Raw genomic sequence first — 22,366 nt, 5'->3', positions numbered from 1 at the left:
GAAGGAAAATACAATTCCCTTTTGATTTGAAGTAAATCAGAGGACCGACCCTGAGCCCAGTTAGGGTCAGGCATCCTGGGACAGCCCCTTTTCTGCAATTCCGAATAAAACCCAACTTTGAGAAATTATCACCAGACCATGTTTTTCTCCATTAGGAGAGGACGAAGGTTGTAGACCATTGCTGAATCTTTTAACCATACCACGTGGTTAAACTCTTAGACTATCGATACCGACAGAATAAGAACAAGTTTTTGATATTAATTACTAGTCTGCAGCTGGGAAGTCGGTATCATTGAACGCGAAGAACGACAACCACCGAAACATCCATTCTATAACAAATGAATGAATATCACTCTGAACTATCCCCTCTAAACCAAGGCAGAGCGAAAGAGAGAGAGAGAGAGAGAGAGAGAGAGAGAGAGAGAGAGAGAGAGAGAGAGAGGGGACAAAACTCTCCAACAGAAACTAACTTTTCAACAGCGATCAAGACGACACACTGAGCCTAAATATATATATATTGATTGCAATTGTTCCCGAATGAGTTAGCGTTCATGTGCAAAGGATTAGCATTTCAATTGTTATAATTATCAACTTTGTAGTGTCTCATCTCAGTTTATCCCCACTTCCCCTTTTGTCTAACAAGCCGCGATGCCGGTTTAGCCCACTAGGGCACATTCCCCTATCATTTCTTGCATCCACATTTACCTTGTTTGTTTGTTTATGCATTTCTGTGAATTACTTAGTTAGTAATAAATAAATGATTTAAGACAATTGATGTATGGATGACTCATAGTGAAGACTGGGTTCGTGCAGATAACCAACAATTTACGATGTTTGTAATGAGACTAACGTGAGGTAAAGTAAATTAAGTTAAGTTAATTAATCAGAAGACTATGGATCAGATATGAAAATATCTGAAAGGTTATATTAGGAAATTATAACCTTGTAATCTGAATATTTTTCCTTGGTGCCCCGACTTCCAAGTTAATTACAGTTACATGATTAATCAGTTGATCGTGTAATACTAATTACAGAGAATCTTTGATAAAACTAAGTCTTCAATTTAATGATAGTAAAGACACGACACCCCTTTCCTTAAATCTTTGTGTGAGGTCCGTGGTCTGTTTCTGATAAGAGGCATCAGAGCTGCATATTCTTCTGATATGTGGGGATGGTGTGTTCAGCTGACCTCACTGAGCTCGAGCTGTTTTGCAAGGAGGAATGGGAAAAAATGTCAGTCTCTCGATGTGCAAAACTGATAGAGACATACCCCAAGCGACTTACAGCTGTAATCGCAGCAAAAGGTGGCGCTACAAAGTATTAACTTAAGGGGGCTGAATAATTTTGCACGCCCAATTTTTCAGTTTTTGATTTGTTAAAAAAGTTTGAAATATCCAATAAATGTCGTTCCACTTCATGATTGTGTCCCACTTGTTGTTGATTCTTCACAAAAAAATACAGTTTTATATCTTTATGTTTGAAGCCTGAAATGTGTCAAAAGGTCGCAAAGTTCAAGGGGGCCGAATACTTTCGCAAGGCACTGTATATGGAGACTTTTAATAAGTGGACGTGTATGAAAGCTGTCACCTCTAAGGAGGGTATTTATGTCTGTAGGTTTCCTATAGAGATCTGTAGAGAGGGAGGTTTTGTCCTTAATAACCATCACGTCAGGAAAACTGATTTGTGATAGGTCATAGTTAATGGTGAAGTGAAGGTGTTCATTCATAGAGTTTAGCATGGAATTCCAAAAGTTCTTCCTGGGTGCCTGTACAGATCACGAAAATGTCCTCCACATATCTCAGAATTAGGAGAATATTGGAGAGAAAAGGGTTAAGGTTTGAATTCAGCACCACCTGTTTTCAAACATTTCTAGATACAGGTTAGCATAATTGGGAGCCATAGTGCTCCCCATCTCTGTCCCTTTCGTCTGGAAGAAGAAGTCTCCTCTGAAGAGACAATAGTTGGAGGTTAGTACCAGTCCACAATGCAATTGGTGCTGGGAAGAGCATTAGGGGGACGTTCATTGAGGTAGAACATGAGGGCCTCTAGGCCGCCCTGATGGGGGATGTTTGTATATAGACTGGTAACATCAAAAGTACACAGACTAGAATTTTCAGGTATATGGTCCACAGATTTATACAAATTAATAAAATCAATAGAGTCTCCTAGTGTATGTGGGGAGGGAGATCGCCCCGGGTTTCACAAAATGGTCTACAAAGGTAGAGATATACTCTGTCAAAGATCCGTTACCTCTCACAATGGGCCTGCTTGGTATAGGTGGTGTCATGCTCTTGTGAATTTAGGGTAGAGCGTATATGACAGATGTGGTTGGACAGTCAACTTTCATAAACTCATATTCTGTCTTTGAATTTCCCCTTCATTCAAAAAACTGTGACACTTTATCATGGATCAGCGATTTGAATTGATTAGAAGGGTCATTTGGGAGTCTTTTGTCAAATTCATCATCACAATTTCCTTTTCATAGTCTGCTGCATTTAGTATCACTATTGCACCTCCTTTGTCAGCAGGTTTTATAATGATACTGGAGTCATTTTTCAGTTCCATAAGAGATTATTTCTCTGCTTTGGACATATTGTGGAAAACCCTGTATTGTTTTTTCTTACCCAGGAGATGATGTACATCTTTCTCAACTAGGCGGAAATTTGTTTCAAGAGAGGGATTTCTTTTGGGTGCTAAAAATGTGCTTTTCCTCTTAAAATATGCGTTTTTCCTTATTCATGTCCTCAGGGTGAGAGTCAGGTTCATTGTCATTCAGGTCATCAATGGGGAAAACATTATCATTGTTTCCTGTCTGGTTATTAATATCGTTCAATAGATTAACATTGGCAGGTGCATAGGGAGCAACCCCATTACCCAAAAACTCAGTCAATCTCAAACTGCAGAAAACGTTTGACAGTCTATAAATGTATCAAAGTCCTTGGCCTGTGTTGGGACAAATGATAATCCCTTACCTAGGGCAGATGAACATGTATAAGAAATAGACCTGTTTGGCAAGTTTATTACCGGAAACTTCTTCAAAGGGAATCTTTCTGGATCCACAGGCTAAATAAATATAACCTGGGAACATGAGCAGCAGTGTGCTGTGTTTTCCTTTCTGTTTTCTATGCATGATAGATGACCCCTGTACCATGTTTGACTATGATCGTTTTTAGTGTCTCAAAACTACATTTCAGTGTTCTACAATGTGGTCAAAAAAAATATGGATTTTGTATTATTGTATCACTGTGACAATGACACTTGCATTTTTCTAACTCTACTTAGTCAGTCCTCTTTCTTCATGGAGTTTACTGTTTGAGGTCTATTGACATTGTTGACATATCACACACACACACAACATATATGTATTATTAAGTGCACTATGAAACTCCTCTGACTGGTAATATCACTGAGATTCCTGAAGTGACTCATCCAGGGACCGCAATGTGAAAATTAAAGTAAGTTCATGACGTTTTCCCAGCACAAAGGTGATTTCATATAAACTGAAGAGACCTTGGGAAAATTAGTAGAGCTAAGTGATAAGGTAAGATTGGGGAAAAGGTGTGGGAGTGGAGAGTCTTATAATAGTACATCTGGGAATATTTTTGCTTTCACTTTTAAAAGCCCCTCCCAGGTAGGTTTATGTTAAAACACCCCTCACCCTGTGGCAACACTCAGTAATACTAAGCTTCTACCAGACTAGACAACGTCTGTAAAATTCTTGAATTTATAGAGACATTTTTTTCACTTACTCTCATGCACTTATAACAGGTATTATAAACTGGGTGGTTCGAGCCCTGAATGCTGATTGGCTGACAGTCGTGGTATATCAGACCGTATACCACGGGTATGACAAAACATTCATTTTTACTGCTGAAATTACTTTGGTAATCAGTTTATAATAGTAAGGCACCTCGGGGGTTATACCACGGCTAAGGGCTGTATCCGAGCGCTCCGTGTTGCGTCGTACTTAAGAACAGCCCTTAGCTGTGGTTATTGGCCATATACCACACCCTCTCGGACCTTATTGCTTAATTATATTATTTAAACAATCAGAGAGTGTTTTCAATCTTTATTTCCAAGGTTGGCAACAAAGCAATTGTATTGTCTTAAAATAACTTGCAAATGTATACTATTCAGAATATTATCATGGGTTTCACAAATACATCATAGGTTTCTGACAATTTATCAAACATATCAATGAGTTCCTTTGCTCCATCTAAACCCCTGTGTGTGCTCAGTAGGATAGACACAGCAGTGGCCTACAGAACTGACAGGCAGTTGTGTTGCAGACACTGGCTGTCAATTCATAGGTCATCACCATGCATCCCATGCATCCCTACTCTGAATTCAAACCACAGTTTGGAGGGTATACATATCTTCACATGATGTTGTCATGAAAACAAGGAGCCCATATCTCTTGAATGATCTAGAGACTGTTCTTAATAATACAAATTTAAAAAATACATGACAATGTGGTGAAAGCAGATATAACTGAGTTCAACCGAAAGAGGAGAAACATCAGAACAGCCATAATAGACAAGGACTATGATATTCTAAACATTGATTCCATGTCAGAGCTGGCTAGGGACTCTCTGCAGGTAACAGCATCTCCACTGGAACACAGACAATTTCCACATGGAGTTGCTGTTACAGCCAGCAAGTACCAGATTTGTCCACAAGCTGTTCATAGCACACTATGCCTCCTACAGGATAACGATATTACTGCATCCATGCAACATTTAGCTCGTCCCATATATTGAGGTCACACCTTCAGTTGTTTCTGGTGGGCGTATGATATCTCACTTTGAAATACCTGAAACAGAAGTACATATAAGGTCAATTACAGGGAATTTACGTGGGGTTAAGGCAGGACTCTGACTTAGTCATTCGGTACTGGTACATGTGAGGAGACTGCAATTGCAACTGACTTTGACCTGTCATTCCCCCTCTACCATCTTTATGACCGGCTATAGTCAACATCATAGCACACAAAGGCCAAGGCCTGTCTAGATAACAGGGTTTTATGGTGGCTGTCAACACAAGTGTGCTTTGAGGATTGTGAACACAAGTTGAACATAATGGGTGTGTCTGGCTTCTCAATAACTATGTTCCCTTTTTAATCCTACTTTTACTTCACCATCAAATGTATTTAGTGTTTGGTATACTGATAATTTATTCCTGTTGGAATATTGTTACTCATTTCTTTATTTTATTTCTCTCCCCTATCATGCTCAGCATTCCCTCTCCTGCTCTGATACCTCTGAAGACTTTTCCTCGTAGTAAACCTTTCTATCTTGGGAAAAACAAAACAATAAAGCAATTAAAAAACAGTGACACTGACCCTGACGCCCCTGTCTGACTCATCAGGCACACTCTCAAACACTATCTTTTCCCTATCTCTCATCCATTTATCATGGTGTGTTGGCCGTGTGGCTCAGTTGGTAGAGCATGTTTCTTACAATGCTGAATGTCATGGGTTTGGTTCCTGCTGGGGCCATCCCTATGTAAAATGTAGCCTAGAGCGTTGGGCCAGTAATCGAATGGTTGTGGTTTGAACCCCTGAGCCATCTAGGTGAAAAATCTGTCAATGTGCCCTTGAGCAAAGCACTTAACCCTAGTTGCTCTGGATAAGAGTGTCTGTTAAATGACTAAAATGTCAAAATGCGTCGCTTTGGATAAAAGCATCTGCTAAACGGCCTACATTCTTCTTATTTTTATTTTTATTTCACAAGGTGGGCCAGTTGAGAACAAGTTCTCATTTACAACTGCAACCTGGCCAGGATCAAGCAAAGCAGTGCGACACAAACAACACAGAGTTACACATGGGATAAACAAACGTACAGTCAATAACACAATAGAAAAATCTATATACAGTGTGTGCAAATGTAGTAAGTTTAGTGAGGTAAGGCAATAAATAGGCCATAGTGGTGAAATAATTACAATTTGGCAATTAAACACTGGAGTGATAGATGTCCAGAAGATTAATGTGCAAGTAGAGATACTGGGGTGCAAAGGAGCAAAAAAATAAATAACAATATGGGGATGAGGTAGTTGGGTGGGCTATTTACAGATGGGCTATGTACAGGTGCAATGATCGGTAAGCTGCTCTGACAGCTGATGCTTAAAGTTAGTGAGGGAAATATGGGACTCCAGCTTCAGTGATTTTTGCAATTTGTTCCAGTTATTGGCAGCAGAGAACTGGAAGGAAAGGCGGCCAAAGGAGGAGTTGGCTTTGGGGATGAGCAGTGAAATATACCTACTGGAGTTCGTGCTACGGGCAGGTGCTGCTATGGTGACCAGTGAGCTGAGATAAGGCGGGGCTTTGCCTAGCAAAGACTTCTAGATCACTTGGAGCCAGTGGGTTTGGCGACGAATATGAAGCGAGGGCCAGCCAACGAGAGCATACAGGTCGCAGTGGTGGGCAGTATATGGGGTTTTGGTGACAAAATGGATGGCACTGTGATAGACTACATCCAATTTGCTGAGTAGAGTGTTGGAGGCTATTTTGTAAATTACATCGCCGAAGTCAAGGATCAGTAGGATAGTCAGTTTTACGAGGGTATGTTTGGCAGCATGAGTGAAGGATGCTTTGTTGCGAAATCAGAAGCCGATTCTAGATTTAATTCTAGATTTTTTTGGATTGGAGATGCTTAATGTGAGTATGGAAGGTGAGTTTACAGTCTAACCAGACACCTAGGTATTTGTAGTTTTCCACATATTCTATGTCAGAACCGTCCAGAGTAGAGATGCTAGATGGGCGGGCGAGTGCGGGCCGCGATCGGTTGAAGAGCATGCATTTAGTTTAACTTGCATTTAAGAGCATTTGGAGGCCACGGAAGGAGAGTTGTAATGGCATTGAAGCTCGTCTGTAGGTTTGTTAACACAGTGTCCAAAGAAGGGCCAGAAGTATACAGAATGGTGTCGTCTGCATAGAGGTGGATCAGAGAATCACCAGCAGCAAGAGCGACTCTTCTTCTAATATATTAACAACTTTGTCAATTGGTCTTCATGTTTAAACACTGGCCCCTGTGAAACGGCACACTATATCAACAGTAACAAACACAAGGAGCCTGGCCTTCTCATACTAAATACAGCAATTTCCCTAATAATGAATAACCATATTCCATGTTTGTCATGGGTTTGTACAGCAGAAGAAAGTAGAATTCTTTGGAAGGGATATCCCACTAGACACCCACTGGTTGAATCAACATTTAACCACTTAATTTCAATGAAATTATGTTGAACTAACGTGGAATAGAAATTAAATTGGTGCCTGTGCCCAGTGGGATGTTAAGGTTTTCACAGTACTCAAGCATGTTTATTTGAATTCAAACACTGCTGACCTACTTATTTTGCCTTGGTTAACAACAAATAACACTAAGCAAAAAGCCTTACACACTTGGCTTAGGGTTAGTTAAAATGCTTTAAAATACATATAATGTATTACATGCCATTCTCCTGTACTCTCTGTCTCTCACACACACACACACACACACACACACACACACACACACACACACACACACACACACACACACACACTGAATGACAGAAATATAATTAAATCTGTTAAATGTATATCTCGAAATACTCTCTGGTTGTAAGGAACTGATTTTAAACCATCTGTTTTCCCTGAAACTGCTCTACTCCAGCTGTCACTGTATAAAACAGTGGAATGTCAAATGATGTTTGTAGGCCTATGTGGCGAAACTTATTCAAACAGCCTCTTGTTAGGACAGCCGTTTAGCCTTTGAAACTGGAAGTAGAAAAATCAAGTCCTGAGGTTTGTAAGATAATAACGTTGTGTTTTCCATTTTAAGAGTTTATGGGATGGGTTGACACCTTTTGTGGATGGATACATAGGAATCTCAGTTATAAGCCTTTACAGGTCAAATGCAGACATTTTTATCTCAATATCAAATCATTTCTGGGTTATAATTAAGAACCTTACTGTGGTTGTTTTCTTATTAAAATGGTCAAAAAGAAACAAATATAGCTTCTTAGCAAAGAGCAATTTCTCAAGCAAGAATTTAGCTAGGACTGTCTGGGAGTGGTCTGAGTGGGGAGGGGAAAACTAGCTGTTATTGGCAGAGAGGTTTGGAACTCTCTTTCTTATTGGTCTATTAACAAATTGGCCAAAACGCCATCCTTACAAAACAGGCTGAAATTTTAGCCGGTCTTTTCAAACAGCTCTTACATTTAAAGAGCATTATAATAATTTTTACTTTCACAGTATTATTCCAACATCATAATGGGGAAATATATATGAAACACAGGATAATCACGTTTTTGACTGAACTAGGCCTTAAGATTATTCTTATCTAACATGTCTTGTGAATGTACAGTTGTAGGAAATTTAAGTCCTGAATATGAGCTAACACATTCACACAGACAAACATCATACGCAGTACTCACCTTCAGATGCAGCCGAGCCTGGCCCGGTGACTTTCATAGCACGAGGCCAAAGGTTAGGGAGCGTCAGCTTTTGGGGGGGTGCAAGGACAGAAAGGCAGAAATAAGGAAAGAGCGGTCTAATGTAGCAGAAAAGTCTGATAGAAGGCAAAACAGTGATGAACATATACACAGACAGCCTCACTAAGAGGAGAGGTAGAAAGGATAAGGAGTTTAGGGTGCATTTGTCAGCAATGCAATGGCAGAGAGGGTGGCCAGTTTAAGAGACATCAGGAGTGGGAGCCAAGTTAATTATTACACTCCCAGTCAATATTTAACAGTCTCAATGCCCTGCCCCTCAATCCAACATCCTGATTCCACAGACTCACACTCAAGGTAGGGCTACAGAGAAACACACTCGTAATTCTCGTTTGTACCATTCACAAACACACAGTCAACACACAAAAACTGTGCCAATGACAGCAGAGCACACATTGTAAAACGCATTTGTAAATCCACCATTCCATTTGTCATTACCACTGAATGTATGATTATTTGACCTCAACGTGACTTCCCATGAACGCACTTGATCTCATTGGCTCGTCAGTGTGAGCTCCATGTTATGTGGCAGCACTGATTTATCATTAAACCCGTACTAAAGTATACAACTGAGTGGAACTCTGCACCTTGATCAATGTCAGATTTCTCCACCAACTCTGGATCAGTGCTCTGAGCGAAAATATAAATTGTTTCAATGAAAAAACACTGGTGTGGTTGGCTAACATGGTGGGGATTGTGTGGTTGGATAAACTTTTGTTCTAGTTTGTGTTTTTTGGAGTCACTAGACTAGAGTCAGAAACATCCCAAACGATTCAGTGGTCGACAAGCTGGCAGCGTTTTGTCAAAAAGGATTGTTACATACTGTGAAAGAAATGCAAAAGGGGTGAAACAAATTCACGCACACACACACACACACGCTTGTTTTACTATTCTTGTGGGGACCATACAATTGATTCCTATTCAAAATCCTATTTTCGCTAACCCCTAACCCTAACCCAAAACCTAATCCTCAGCCTGACCCCAACTCCTAACCCTACCCTAATCCTAATTCTAACCCTAAACCTAACTCCTAAATCTAAAATAGCCTTTTCCTTGTGGGGACCCGTCGAAATAGCCGAACTTCTGGTCCCCACAAGGATAGTAAGACTAAAAATACACACACACATGCACGCACGCAAGCAAGCACGCACACACACACACTGGCTCTTAATTACTGGAGTAAGCAAAGATGAAACTCAATGAGATCATGAGGCAATAGTGCAGGGGAAGCACAAGACTCTGGACTCTAAACACTGAACAAGGGAAACAGATTTTATAATAGCATAATAAAAATGCTTTTGAAGAGTGTTAATGATTGTTAAAAAGAGGGTTAAAGGGTACACGTCTTTTATCAGTGCAGAGATATAAAACATATCGAAAGTTACGGATATATTTTACTTCATTTCTAAGAGCACAGACCTTTTACAATTCAATTCAGCAACATCCTCTGGTTTCTCAGCTCCTACTTAATCCAACAGGCCATTGCTGTAAAATGTCATCTCTTCTCATAAAGTGTGAATGTCTACTGAGAACTGAGAGATGATTGTAATGAAAACTTCCCACGGCATCGGTTTTCGTCATGTATAAAAAAGACGGATCCCTGCTTAGACGAGCAGAAAGAAAATACTAAATAAGCTCCACACCATTGATATGAGGAAACTGAAAACATGAATCTCACAAGCCCACAGTCTGTGTTGAGGCCCCCTCCACTCCAATAGGTTTTGTAATACTAAAACATTCCTTCCTCCACCCTATGAGGTCTTAGGATCAAGTACATCATCTGGCCAGTTTAGCAACAATCTTTTCCTTTTTGTGCCATTTGCACCTAAACTACTTACCCTTTCTAACTTGTCCTTATTGCGGTCTATCGACAATCAGGTGACAAACGTCATTCCCATTTTATTAGACACATGACATGTTGCAAAAGACCGTGTGGATGTGTTATTTCCCTGAGAGAACATGACACCTCTTCAGGGTATTATTTATTTTGGGACCCAAAAAAGTATTTATCCTTGAATGTCATTTTTGAACGGAAAGTAAATGCTGAGCAGCAATATATTTGCAACTGACAAATAAAGAGAAAACTCTTCTTTCTTTTAAGTTGTTTCCTCCTTGATTCAGGCTGGTCTTATCGGGAGTTAAGGAAGGGGTGTGTCCGTGTACAGAGTCCAGTCTCAGAATGAGTCGAACACAGGTATCTTATCTAGCACACACTGCTCTCCATGAAACTAGAGAAACGTGGTGCTGTCTTCAATACACCCACAAGGTCACAAGCAACTCTTAAATCCCAGCAGGTCAATTTGAAGACATAAAACCTAATGAAACTCACACTGCAATAATGTACTTTGTCAACCACAGTGATAAGTTACACAAGTGATTGTTCAATCATGGTTATAACTAATCCATTTAACCAACACTTATCGTTACACCAAGGTTTATTATACCTTGATTCCCTAAATGTAAGATAGGCCTATCTCTTGAATAAGGTAGCAATTCAATTGAATCATTCATTAGACCCTTGCTCCCTAGGCTTAGAAACATCAATTTCCACAGAACACACCACTGCTGGCTAAAATCTAAACAATTAACAGAGACATATTTACTCAAACTGACAAAACACAAATTATAAAACACTTCTGGGCTAACTTCACAGATTTAAAGAGCAACTGCCCCTAAAAAGTTACTTCCAATTTTGAAATCGGCCTATGTGGCATTGATATGAGTCAGAAACATTTATACTAGTGTCAAAATGTACTCGTGTAAATAGAATAATTTTGGTCATGAAGTCAGTCTCTTCCAAAACAGAGATTTGTGAGATAGGAAAAGATGGTATGTCACAGAACGAAGGTTACCGTGACACTTTCCTTTGGTTGGGTTTATTTGAATCCTGCCCACAGCACCCAAGTAATCATCAATTCTGAGCGCAGCTGCACACGACCAGATCATAATGCCCATGGTCCATTTGGTTAAATTAACCAAAGTATTTTTGCTTTGATAGTCGACATCCCTATGGATCTAGTTAAGGAGCATCAGTCAATTACACAATGTACATGGGACAACATGTATGTCAATAGCTCTTAAACTTTAAAAAAATAAAAACGATATACAAATAATTAAAGAGACAACTAAAATATGTACAACATGAAAACATTGTCCAAATTATTGACCGTTCCTAACGACCCCCAGAGATCGGCTAACCAATTTCAAACCAACTTTGCCACGGTCACACACCAGCCGGCTGAAGCTAATTGGCGAATATGGCTAGCATCAGCTAGCCTAGGCGACTTCAAGACAAGACCTGGTTGGACTGTTTCAAGTTATCTAGGAGGGTGAGTGACTGTAACTATGTACTTAGCAGAGTGAATGTACAAACGCTCACCACTCACGCACACACATTAAACCACACCCCCAAGACAACTCGTTTGGCTTCAGTCACGGCCGTTGCATTTCTTAATGACTAAGCCAAGAAAAGAGGTCATATCGGGAAGTTCAGCCCCGCTTTAAAAAAGACACCCATCGTGCTGAGTGATTTTCCTAATCAGCACACTCTACTCCATTCCAGCAGACACCAAAACAGAAGCAAGCCAACCAATGGTACCAGACGCCATCGTTATTTTTATTAGGGGCGTTGCACTCGCTGTCACACATACTTACAAGAACCAATCCTGTTCAGAGTTCTGAGATATTGTACATACAATACACTTATTTTGTGTGCTAAAAATAATATATATTATTTATGTTAGCTACATTTCAAGGAAGTTGGTATTGAAGGGCATGCAAACAACTCCAGAGTGAGTTTAGTTTTAATAGGAAAACTACAGCCATTTCAGTACAGACTCAACAGGAAAACAGTCTGTACATCCGCAACACAGACTTTTGGCAGACCTCTAGAGCTTCTGCGTTTCTCATAGAGCACAGCCCTTTCCTTAAGCTCTCCACTGCAGGTCATTTGACCACTTTTCTTTTCTTCGTAGTCTTCTCTACACCTGTAACTACGGCTTCCTCTTCGTCTGTTGCTCGCTTCTTAGCCTGGTCATTTATCATCTCCATAGTGTCCCACACCTCATCCACTTCACCTCCCTCTTCTTTCACTTCCTCCACATCTCCGGTTACTGCTGAACTGCTCAGCTGAAATGGAGGAAGGAGAGACTGTAAACACACTACAGTATATTGTTGCAGCAAAATCACACATTCACAGCAAAAGTATAATTCATAGCACTTTAAATTCTCCCCTACCTCTAGATCTTTGCTGGACAGAAGCACACAGTTGAGTCGTGACTTCAGATACACCTGCAAGGGAGACAGAGAGAGAGAACATCTTGAAGACAAATATTAAAAACAACTCTAGGATGCTTCCCTAATGATGGTTTGTGTAGCTAGCTTCAGGTGTACTGAGAGTGTAAGAGAAAGATAGTGTGTTTGTGTGTACCTTGTGCTGTAGGGAGCGGTCCTCCAGGCTGTGTACTCTCAGAAAGCGATCCAAACCACAGGTAGCCACCAGAGGGAGAGAGGGGTGGCACTGCAGCCCCCGCACTCCTCCTGCCAGCCCCTTCAAACACCCACGCACCAGACCTGCAGCGAATGGAGAGAAGAGGCGGCAGGGTTATACAACCAACAGACTGTAGTCAAGGAGAGGATCTCACGCAGCATGCACACATAAAAAGCTCCAACCCTACATGACTATCAGAAGACGATAATTCTGATCATTACAGGCAAAGAACAATAAAGCTAAACAGATGCTTCATAGAGCAAATACAGCAAAATGCCTCTAATGTAGTACAATGAAAAATAAATACATGGGCAAAATGATATGAGGCTAACATGGAAATGTTCTGATGCAGATGGCTAAGAAAATGCACAATCATGTCAACAAGCAGACATCCTTTGCCTCATTCACCTTTCCGCAAATCTAAGATGGCGAGTTCTCCATGCGTGTTGCCCACTACAACACTGTCTTGGTTGGCAGGGAGGGAGAGGGCTGTGAGGGGGTACTCCCCAAAATGAGCCTCCAGAACCGGACGCCTCTGGGGAGAGGCTGGGTCATACACTCGCACCTAACAGAGAGAGAACAAACATGAGTAAAAATAGATGTCTTTTGTAACGTCCTTAGATAAATGAGGCAAAGAGACGTGATCCAAGTCATTCATCCTGGTACCTGAACTTGACCAATATGAATTAAAATCTTTACAGAAAAGGGACTATTAAAACCATTAAGAGTCCCTTTTCACACTACTGAGCAAACTGCAGCTGGACGTATCATTTGAGGACTTTGCTCTGGGTCAGTGGCTGGGAACACCAGCAGACCTAGTCTAAGAGCAGGGCTTGTACAGGAAGAGACAGACAGACCTGGTGGTGACCTGTGCAGGTGACGATCTTATCGGAGTCTGGGATGAAGGACATGTCTCTGACCCACTCTGGCACTCGCAAGTCCAGCCAGTCATTACGTACCTGCAACATCAAAAACACAGCACTGTGTTAATGCAAAATCACCTAAAAATAATAACATACTATGTAGACATTCCCACTGTAATTCCTTGACATGTAGTTGTTAACGCTCTTACATTCTTAGAGGTGAAAATGGGTGTTTCAGGCCTCTCCAGATCCCAGACCTTTAGGCCATTCTCCTTCCCACCTGTGGCCACTTGGTTGCGCTGTGAGGGATTCTGTCGCATCCGACAAACATTCGTCCCTGCATTTATCTCAACCTGGATATAGGGACAGAGGTTATGTTCAAGGAACTGGCAGTGCACAAAAAGGCAGACAGTGAACCTTGTTCATTAATAAGTATCTAGTATCCATCAGCAATGTAACAACCCCTAGGGGGCCCAAGTGGTATTCTGGCAGTGTCACTCACTGTGTCTGTGCTGCCCTCCTTCCAGACCCTCAGCAGTCCTGTCTCCACACACGTGATCAGAGCACTGCAGAGACACACAGGGAGTGTGTAGTCAGTCCAGTGTCAACATCAGGGGTGTATTCATTAGTCTCAGACCGTAGCAAAACATTTGGCTTGTTGCAAAACGTTTTGCAATGGAAACCGTTTACTGTAGGAAACAAACGGAAGCAAACAAAACGGGGAGGGACCATTTGTCCAATAGAAACGCTAGTTTTAGTTGCAAAACATTATGTTTATGGCAAATTATTTCTGTTACAGAACGTTGAAACACACCAAACGTTTTACTACAGCCTGCGACAAATGAATACACCCCAGTATCCTCAACACATGACCACAGAGCTGCTGGTGTGTACGGTTTTGTTATGACTATGTCTTCATCTACAAGACTATACCTGTCTGTGACAGCAATTCCTGTGAACCTGCCCTGGGTGCTCTCCCCACACTGTCTGGTCTCAGTGAAGATGCCCTTCTCTGTGCTAAATGTCTTCACTGTGCCATTCACAGACCCCACCAGTACCTAGAACAGAGACACTCCGGTAAATAACAGAATGGCACAATACTCATGAGGCAAACTTTCAGATCTACGTCCACTCTTAGCCAACACATCAATGACCAACAGATCAGACATCATCAAGGGCTCCATTACTTTCTAGAGCCCCCATACACACCTCAGTCTCATGTTCATCTCCCCAGCCTAGGACACACACTTCCTGGTCCCGGCTCAGGCAGCTCATCTCACAGAAGTTGAAAGCCTGTTTTTTGGATAGGCTCACTCCTAATGAAACAGACAGACAGAGTAATTGAGACATTTAAATATCCTGATGATGAGCATCATTCCCAAACCAATCTGTGTTGGATTGGGTAATGCACTATCAAGCTAGCTACAGCTAGCTAGCAAACACGTGGGGTGGTTAGCTAGCTCTAACAAACCAGCACACAAGCACAACATGGCTAAGTTTACTGAGATACAGAATTTTTACCTTTTAATATCCCTGTTTCCGATCCAACCCATACTGAGCACACTTGACTTTTGTCTGCCATGAAAAAGAACGAAAAGATTATCAAGAAAACAATTTTTTTAACACGTTAATGGTGTGTCCAGAATGTCCTCCGTAGGGATACACTAGTCACCGTACTTCTGTTCCGACCAAAATTCTTATATAACATTTCCAGGAGATGGTGCTCTTGAGTTTTACATTGTACATCACTGCATCTATCCAAAATCCACAGCCACTATTGCAGACAAAGTATAATGATATTTACAGTATCACTCAGACTGATAGATGAGGGCCGTACACAGAAGCAACCCACAAGACACCAAAGGAGAACATTCATTTTGCTGTTCTTTTTACATTATGTAAGATTCACTGACTTAATTTTCAAAAGGGTCTTTTTTCTGATGCTATTGGTGTTTTTCAAATATTCAAGTGTGTAATCATTAGAGTGGCACTCAGGAGTGAGGTAGAGCAGGGGACAGGCAGGGGAGAAGGAAGAGAAGAGAAAATTGGACTTCAGGTCACCCTGGAGGATTTACCAGAGATTAGCTATTGGCATGGATTTAGTGGGTGACAAAAGAGGGGACCGGGGTAAGGGATTGGGGGAAAACAGCATGGGCACTTTAATATCCAAAGCCAAAGAACTGTGGGAATTAGAAAGTTGTAGAAATCCTCCAAAGAGAATAAGAGTACCAGAGAAACTGGCAGGGTAGAAAGGGATGAGAGCGAAAACAGCAGGACCACAGAAAGATAGAGGTAGCTTTGAGAAAACAGAGAAGGGGAGGGAAAGAAAGTAAGAGAAATAATCATATACTTAAAAGAAAGAGAGAGAGCCTTTTCATCTTTCTGGAAATTACAGAAGAATAGGAGACACAGCATCATGACACAATGAGAGGGGAAGAGGGAGGGAGAGAGAGAGAGAAAGAGAGCAGGAGAGAGTGAGAGAGAGAGATAGAGAGGGAGTGATAAAGAGAGTGAGAGAGAGAGAAGAAAGAGAGAGCGATAGAGAGAGAGCGGTAGAGAGAGAAAAAGGGAGCAGAGGGAGGGGTAGATAGAGACAAACAAGGGAAGCCAACAAAAAAATATTTGGAGCTTCCCCTGCCCCCTCAACCATCTCTGGGGAACAAGGGAATACGGCAACGGTTCAAAGCCAGGGATAGAGGGACCGAGAGAGAAAGAGAGAGAGAGAAAGAGGGAGGGAGAGACTGTTGAATGCACTTGGCCGGTATATTCTAGGGTGATCCAAATCTTGCTTTATCAGACCGTCTGAGAGAGAGAAGAAGAGACTGAGGAGGACAGAACATGAGGGAGAGTCTTTCTTGGTCTGTTTTCAAAATCGTTCCATTCTTTTTTAGAGAAAGAGAAGAGAAAACATAAGGGGGAGCTTTGGAGAGAGAAAAGCGAAAGAGGATGGAGGGGGACATGAGAAAGAGGGGAATTAATGAACTTAGAGACTTCTAAGGGCTGTGGAGATGTTTTGCCTTTCTTAAGAAAAAAGACTGGCACCCAAATAAGAGCAAAAAATGTTTTAACATCTAAACATAGTTGATTCTCTAAATGCTGTTTTTCCACCCTGCAAGTGAGCACTGAAAAGCATATGCGTGAAGAAATCTGATGGACGCGACTGAGATAGATAGAGAAAGGCAAGGAAGAGAATTCTGACATGGTGTCGACCCAAATTGACAGAGTGGGAAGAGGAAGGAGTTGGATATTCAGTGATAGACGCATCTGCCACCAAACACAGGTACACTCTGATCAATATTAAGATCAGTCAAAATATCCATCGTCATCATCACAGATTAGCATTATCCTGATACATCCATCGTTCATCAGTCTTTATTGATTTGAGACCTCAGTGTGGAGTGGCTAAGTATTCTATCATATTGCTGTTTATTTATATTCTCCTCTATACATTACAGCACCATTTATCAAATCATTGCTAGCTATTGTTATCAAATTGATCATTTGATTGTAAGCTGGTGATCTTTGCTCATTTTGTTATTATAAATTATCACTAATAACTGTCATCGTAAGAATATTTATGGGGCACATGTATGAATTGCTGTTATTGTATGAAAAACAAAATATCCTTTCTCTTTACATTAATGGACAATTATATGCCTACAAAACAGTCCTTTCTTTCTTGACAGCATATCTGCTCCGTTTAAAAACATTGAAATATCAGAATATACCAAAATCAAAATCTCTTTTGAATAATCTGTAATACCAATTACAACTATAAATGTTTGTAGTTAAAATGTAAATAAATAAATATATATATTTGCCTATTACAGATGTGCGCTAACAATTATATTGTTCTTGAAATATGTGCCATCATGATTTTTTTCTAAGCAACTGAATAATAATAAGCCATAACACTGCAAACTTCTGCTATAATGACCACAAGCCATACTGTCTCTCACCTCACAATAATCATTCCTCTCTTTACTTTACATACAGTCCAGTGTGTCAGGTAGTCACTTACTAGCTGTGTCACTGTGAGCAAGGTGTGTGGATATTGTGCAAAGTGGAGGTTACTGGAAGGGGGAGGGGACAGACACAAAGTGCACAAAACCCCTGTCTAGAATCAGAGGAGGCTGGGACCAGAGGAAAGAGCATTACTCAGCTGTAGCTGTTCTCCATGAATAACTGTGCCTGTTGACCGCTTTGCAAATTGTATGTGTGACAGAGAAGAAAATATTTTGCACAGACTCATGAAAAGGAAAGAGGAACTCAAGCAGAAGGAGCAACCTAGATAAGCAGAAATAGAGAGACCACAGCTGATAGACTGGAGAGTGGAGCAGGGATTTTTTCTTCCAACACAGTACTTCAGCTCCTCACCTGGACAATTTGGGCTCTCAATACAACGTAAGAGGGGAAGGGAGTCAGAGAGTCAAGGGCAGGGAGTGGAAGAACAGACAAAAACCTCCTGAGGAAGGAGAGATAGTCATCAATAGAGAGAGAGAGGAGGGGAAGTTCCCCCTCTCTCGACCCAACTCGTTGTCAGGCTGGCTGACACAGCCATGGCGTTCACCTTCGCGGCCTTCTGCTACATGCTCACCTTAGTGCTGTGTGCCGCACTCATCTTCTTCGTCATCTGGCAGGTGAGTTGAGCTCACACACACACTCACCTTAACCATGTTTATAAACTCTGGGTGATGGTGGTTAAACCATGTTTCAGCAATATTCTCTTGTTTGCTTTGTGACTCGTACCTGAAATAAAGAATTGGTTGGTCTGAGAAATACCTATAATTCTGGGTGAAGACTACTTAACGTAATAGTAGTATGAGACAATGCAATAACTGAAGTCTAGCCATTGGTTGGTGTGAATGTGTGCCCACGTGCCCATCTGTGACTCACTATTTATTTTATTAATATCAGTACTGGAAGTGTCTCTCTCTCTCTCTGTTGTTATAATAAGCACATGTACAGTGCCTTCGGAAAGTATTCAGACCCCTTGACCATTTCCACATTTTGTTACCTTACGGCCTTATTCTAAAGTTGATTAAATCGTTTTTTCCCTTCATCAATCTGCACACAATACCCAATAATGACAAAGCAAAAACAAACCCTTTACTCAGTACTTTGTTGAAGCACCTTTGGCAGTGATTACAACCTTGAGTCTTCTTGGGATGACACAACAAGCTTGGCACACCTGTATTTGGGGAGTTTCTCCCATGCTTCTGTCGTGGAAATTTCCTCTATTTACCAAATCATGGGAGCAAACCACACACACAAGTCAGAGTTAGTTATAAAAGTCCATCTTTAATTATGAGCTCTATCACAACCCTGTGACTCTCAGATCGATTCAGTGTCTAACCATGAATTCTCTGAGAGCCCCCTTCCAATACAACTGAGTTCCTTTAATAGCAAAGACACACATAGTCAGACAGCATAGACATAACTCATCGTTCAGCTTTGTCTCCTTTCCCAAACCCGTGAAACTATAAACCAAATCCTCCATATCAACAGGCATATATCAAATTGTCATTTAGATGCAACCAACTCTAAATACAACCTCCTGGACAAGCTCACGGAGAGGAGGGTGAGGCTATAGGTTAAGATAGAAACAACATAAGAGGGAGCATAGAATGATTCCAGACACTGCAACCTTCCTTTCCCCACTATGGGAAAGGTAGAGAGTAAAAGATATGTTTACACATGATGAAACTTTGACCTCTCCCCTCTCAGCGGCCATGCAACTTAGTCTTGACATAGAACAGATACTGCAACCCTGCCCACAGTATTATACAAAAATACCATTCTGATGAGAATTAACTTACACACATTTGATAAATATAAAACATCTTACATATGTTACCAACAAATTCTGAATCTTCCCTAACACTTCTCTGCAGATCCTCTCAAGCTCTGTCAGGTTGGATGGGGATCATTGCTGCACAGCAATTTTCAGGTCTCTCCAAAGATGTTCAATCGGGTTCAAGTTCAGACACCTGTCCCGATGCCACTCCTGCGTTGTCTTGACTGTGTGCTTAGGGTCGTTGTCCTGTTGGAGGAAGGTGAACCTTTGCCCCACCCAGTCTGAGGTCCTGAGCGCTCTGGAGCAGGTTTTCATCAAGGATCTCTCTGTATTTTGCTCCATTCATCTTTGCCTTGATCCCGACAAGTTAGGTTTCCTCCAGATGTGATACTTGGTATTTAGGCCAAATAGTTCAATCTTGGTTTCATCAGACCAGAGAATCTTGTTTTTCATGATCTTCGAGTCTTTAGGTGCCTTTTGCCAATCAAGTTGTAGAAACATCTCAAGGATGATCAATGGAAACAGGATGCACCTGAACTCAATTTCAAGTCTCATAGCGAAGGTCCTGAATACTTATGTAAATAATGTATTTCTTTTTTAGTTTTTCATAAATTAGCAAAAACATTTTAAAAAAATCGGTTTTCGCTTTGTTATCATGGGGTATTGTGTGTAGATTGCTGAGGATTATTATTTTTTAAATCCATTTTAAAATAAGTCTGTAACGTAACACAAAATGTGGACATTTATTTGTTTTAACTAGGCAAGTCAGTTAAGAAAAAAATTGTATTTATAATGCCAAACCTGGACAACGCTCCTTTCTAGGGAATTTTTCCTAGCCACCGTGCTTCTACATCTGCATTGCTTGCTGTTTGGGGTTTTAGGCTGGGTTTCTGTACAGCACTTTGTGACATCAGCTGATCTAAGATGGGCTTTATAAATACATTTGATTGATTGATTGATTGTGCACCGCCCTATGGGACTCCCAATCACGGCCAGATGTGATACAGCCTGGATTCAAACCAGAGACTGTAGTGACGCCTCTTGCACTGAGATGCAGTGCCTTAGACCGCTGCGCCACTCGGGAGCCCAAAGTTTAGGGGTCTGAGTACTTTCCGATGGCACTGTATGACACCATAAACAGGACGTTTATTAACATGAGCTAGTGAAAAGGAATTTAAATTTGAGTAGGAATGGGGAGACAATTAGATGGAGGGCGAGAGAGATATATGTGCATTAATGCAACCCTCATCATAAGGACCAGCCTACTGACTGCAGAATTATGATAGGAATTTGTACAGGCGTCACTGGAGACTTCTTCACAATCAGTATTCTACATGTCTAAAGCCTCAGACACAGACTGCACAAAGGCCAGAGCTCATCTCTCTCAGCTATAGCCTTCTGTCGAGGGAGACATTGTTCATTTGAAATTCAACACAGCATTATCAGTTCATTACAAAAGACTGGTTTGAAATTACTGTAAGTATTGACTACTAAATTGACTAGTGGGTGAGACTGCATTGCATGTGAGTCAGTCAATGTGTGTGTGTCTGTGTTTGTGGGAGAGATGCGTGTGTATGTACCTGTGTGAGAGAAGGGGAAGGTAAAAGGTGGGATAGAGTGTGTGTATGTACCTGTGTGAGAGAAGGGGAAGGTAAAAAGGTGGGATAGAGTGTGTGTATGCGTCAGCAATGTTATTGAGAATGCTTATAAAACTATCATTTTGTTCCACCCCTTACCCCCATCTGCCTCCCTCCATGGTTTGCGCCCCCCCCCATCTCTGTGTGTCTTTCAACCAATGAGATGGCTTGTTCACTTCTATAGTAACCATGGTGCCCGCTAAGGGGCTCATCAGATCACTATGGAAACTGTATCTGTTTACTACGAAGAGGAGCGTGAAACAGAGAATAGGGGGTTGTGCTATCCGGGATCCTTGGGACATCCCTACCCTAACCTTAACCCCTACCCTAACCATAACCCTTACCTAACCCTAACGCTTACCTTTACCTTTTACATTTCAACTTCAAAGCGGTAGGGACGTTCCAAGGACCCCGGATAGCACGGGCCGAGAAGAGGGAGTGGTTTAGATCTATTAGGTGGAAAGGTGTTGTTGAAAGTAAAATACAGATGTGGAGAGTTACATTGGTTTCTGAAAGGGAAAGATGGATGTCACAGGGAGAGAGGAATGTTGAGAGGCAGAGAGGGATGCTTAGATGGAGATCTAAGAAACAGTGAGAAACAGAGAGAGACTAAGGATTCAAAAGATATAAAAGGATGAATGGAGGTATGGGAATTGCAAACTTAATGCAGCAATCAGCAGTTGACACAATAACAGAAGAACTCCCCGCCCCTCGTTTGGTAAAAAGCTGAGGGATGGAGCTGGAAAAATGTAGCTATGGATGCAAGGACTGACCAAAATTATAGCTTTAACCATGTTGTGAGGCTATGTAGTGTTTGTTTACATTGACATTGTTTAAAAACATTGGAGTAAAACAAGCTTATATTTTGGGCTCTGATGGGGTATGACAGTTGAGCTAAGCTCACGAGGCATTATAAATGATATTCTTCAAGAATCAATGTGTACATATCATTAATTTACAAGTCCAAAATGTTTGTAGCAACTGCAGATTACCCCTTTAAGATGATAAGAAATCTTGTGAAAAGAGGCTAAAAGGGATATGATTGGAATTGAACGAGAATAACACATTGTGAATGTGAAAGAAAACACCA

At 41.1% G+C, this 22,366-nt stretch overlaps 2 protein-coding genes and 1 long non-coding RNA gene across 3 annotated transcripts in view; 1 reads left to right on the top strand and 2 right to left on the bottom strand.

The window, feature by feature from the left end:
* Positions 1-4,054: 4,054 nt before the first annotated feature.
* LOC110509983 (uncharacterized) lies at positions 4,055-8,659 on the bottom strand. Its single transcript, XR_002471518.3, has 2 exons — positions 8,416-8,659; positions 4,055-4,813 (listed from the first exon to the last, which is right to left on the bottom strand). It is a non-coding gene; the product is annotated as an uncharacterized LOC110509983 (long non-coding RNA).
* A 3,426-nt stretch (positions 8,660-12,085) lies between these two features.
* On the bottom strand, positions 12,086-15,540 carry LOC110509984 (WD repeat-containing protein 74). Its single transcript, XM_021591239.3, has 10 exons — positions 15,364-15,540; positions 15,052-15,158; positions 14,776-14,900; positions 14,345-14,408; positions 14,052-14,195; positions 13,837-13,938; positions 13,388-13,544; positions 12,920-13,062; positions 12,727-12,780; positions 12,086-12,618 (listed from the first exon to the last, which is right to left on the bottom strand). The coding sequence occupies exons 1-10, from the start codon at positions 15,422-15,424 to the stop codon at positions 12,436-12,438; spliced, it is 1,140 nt and encodes a 379-aa protein (XP_021446914.1). The 5' UTR covers positions 15,425-15,540; the 3' UTR covers positions 12,086-12,435.
* Positions 15,541-16,285: 745 nt separating this feature from the next.
* The window catches only part of cnih2 (cornichon family AMPA receptor auxiliary protein 2), a 15,315-nt gene continuing 9,234 nt past the window's right edge, over positions 16,286-22,366 (top strand). Inside the window, exon 1 of the mRNA XM_036967930.2 lies at positions 16,286-18,482. Within this exon, the coding sequence (XP_036823825.1) occupies positions 18,402-18,482 (81 nt within the window). The 5' untranslated portion in view covers positions 16,286-18,401. The remainder of the gene's footprint in view (positions 18,483-22,366) is intronic.

This window comes from Oncorhynchus mykiss, chromosome 29 (assembly GCF_057628025.1).
Source record: "Oncorhynchus mykiss isolate SJ-2025 chromosome 29, ASM5762802v1, whole genome shotgun sequence".
Classification (NCBI taxonomy): domain Eukaryota; kingdom Metazoa; phylum Chordata; class Actinopteri; order Salmoniformes; family Salmonidae; genus Oncorhynchus; species Oncorhynchus mykiss.
This window is presented reverse-complemented; position numbering and strand designations above follow the sequence as displayed.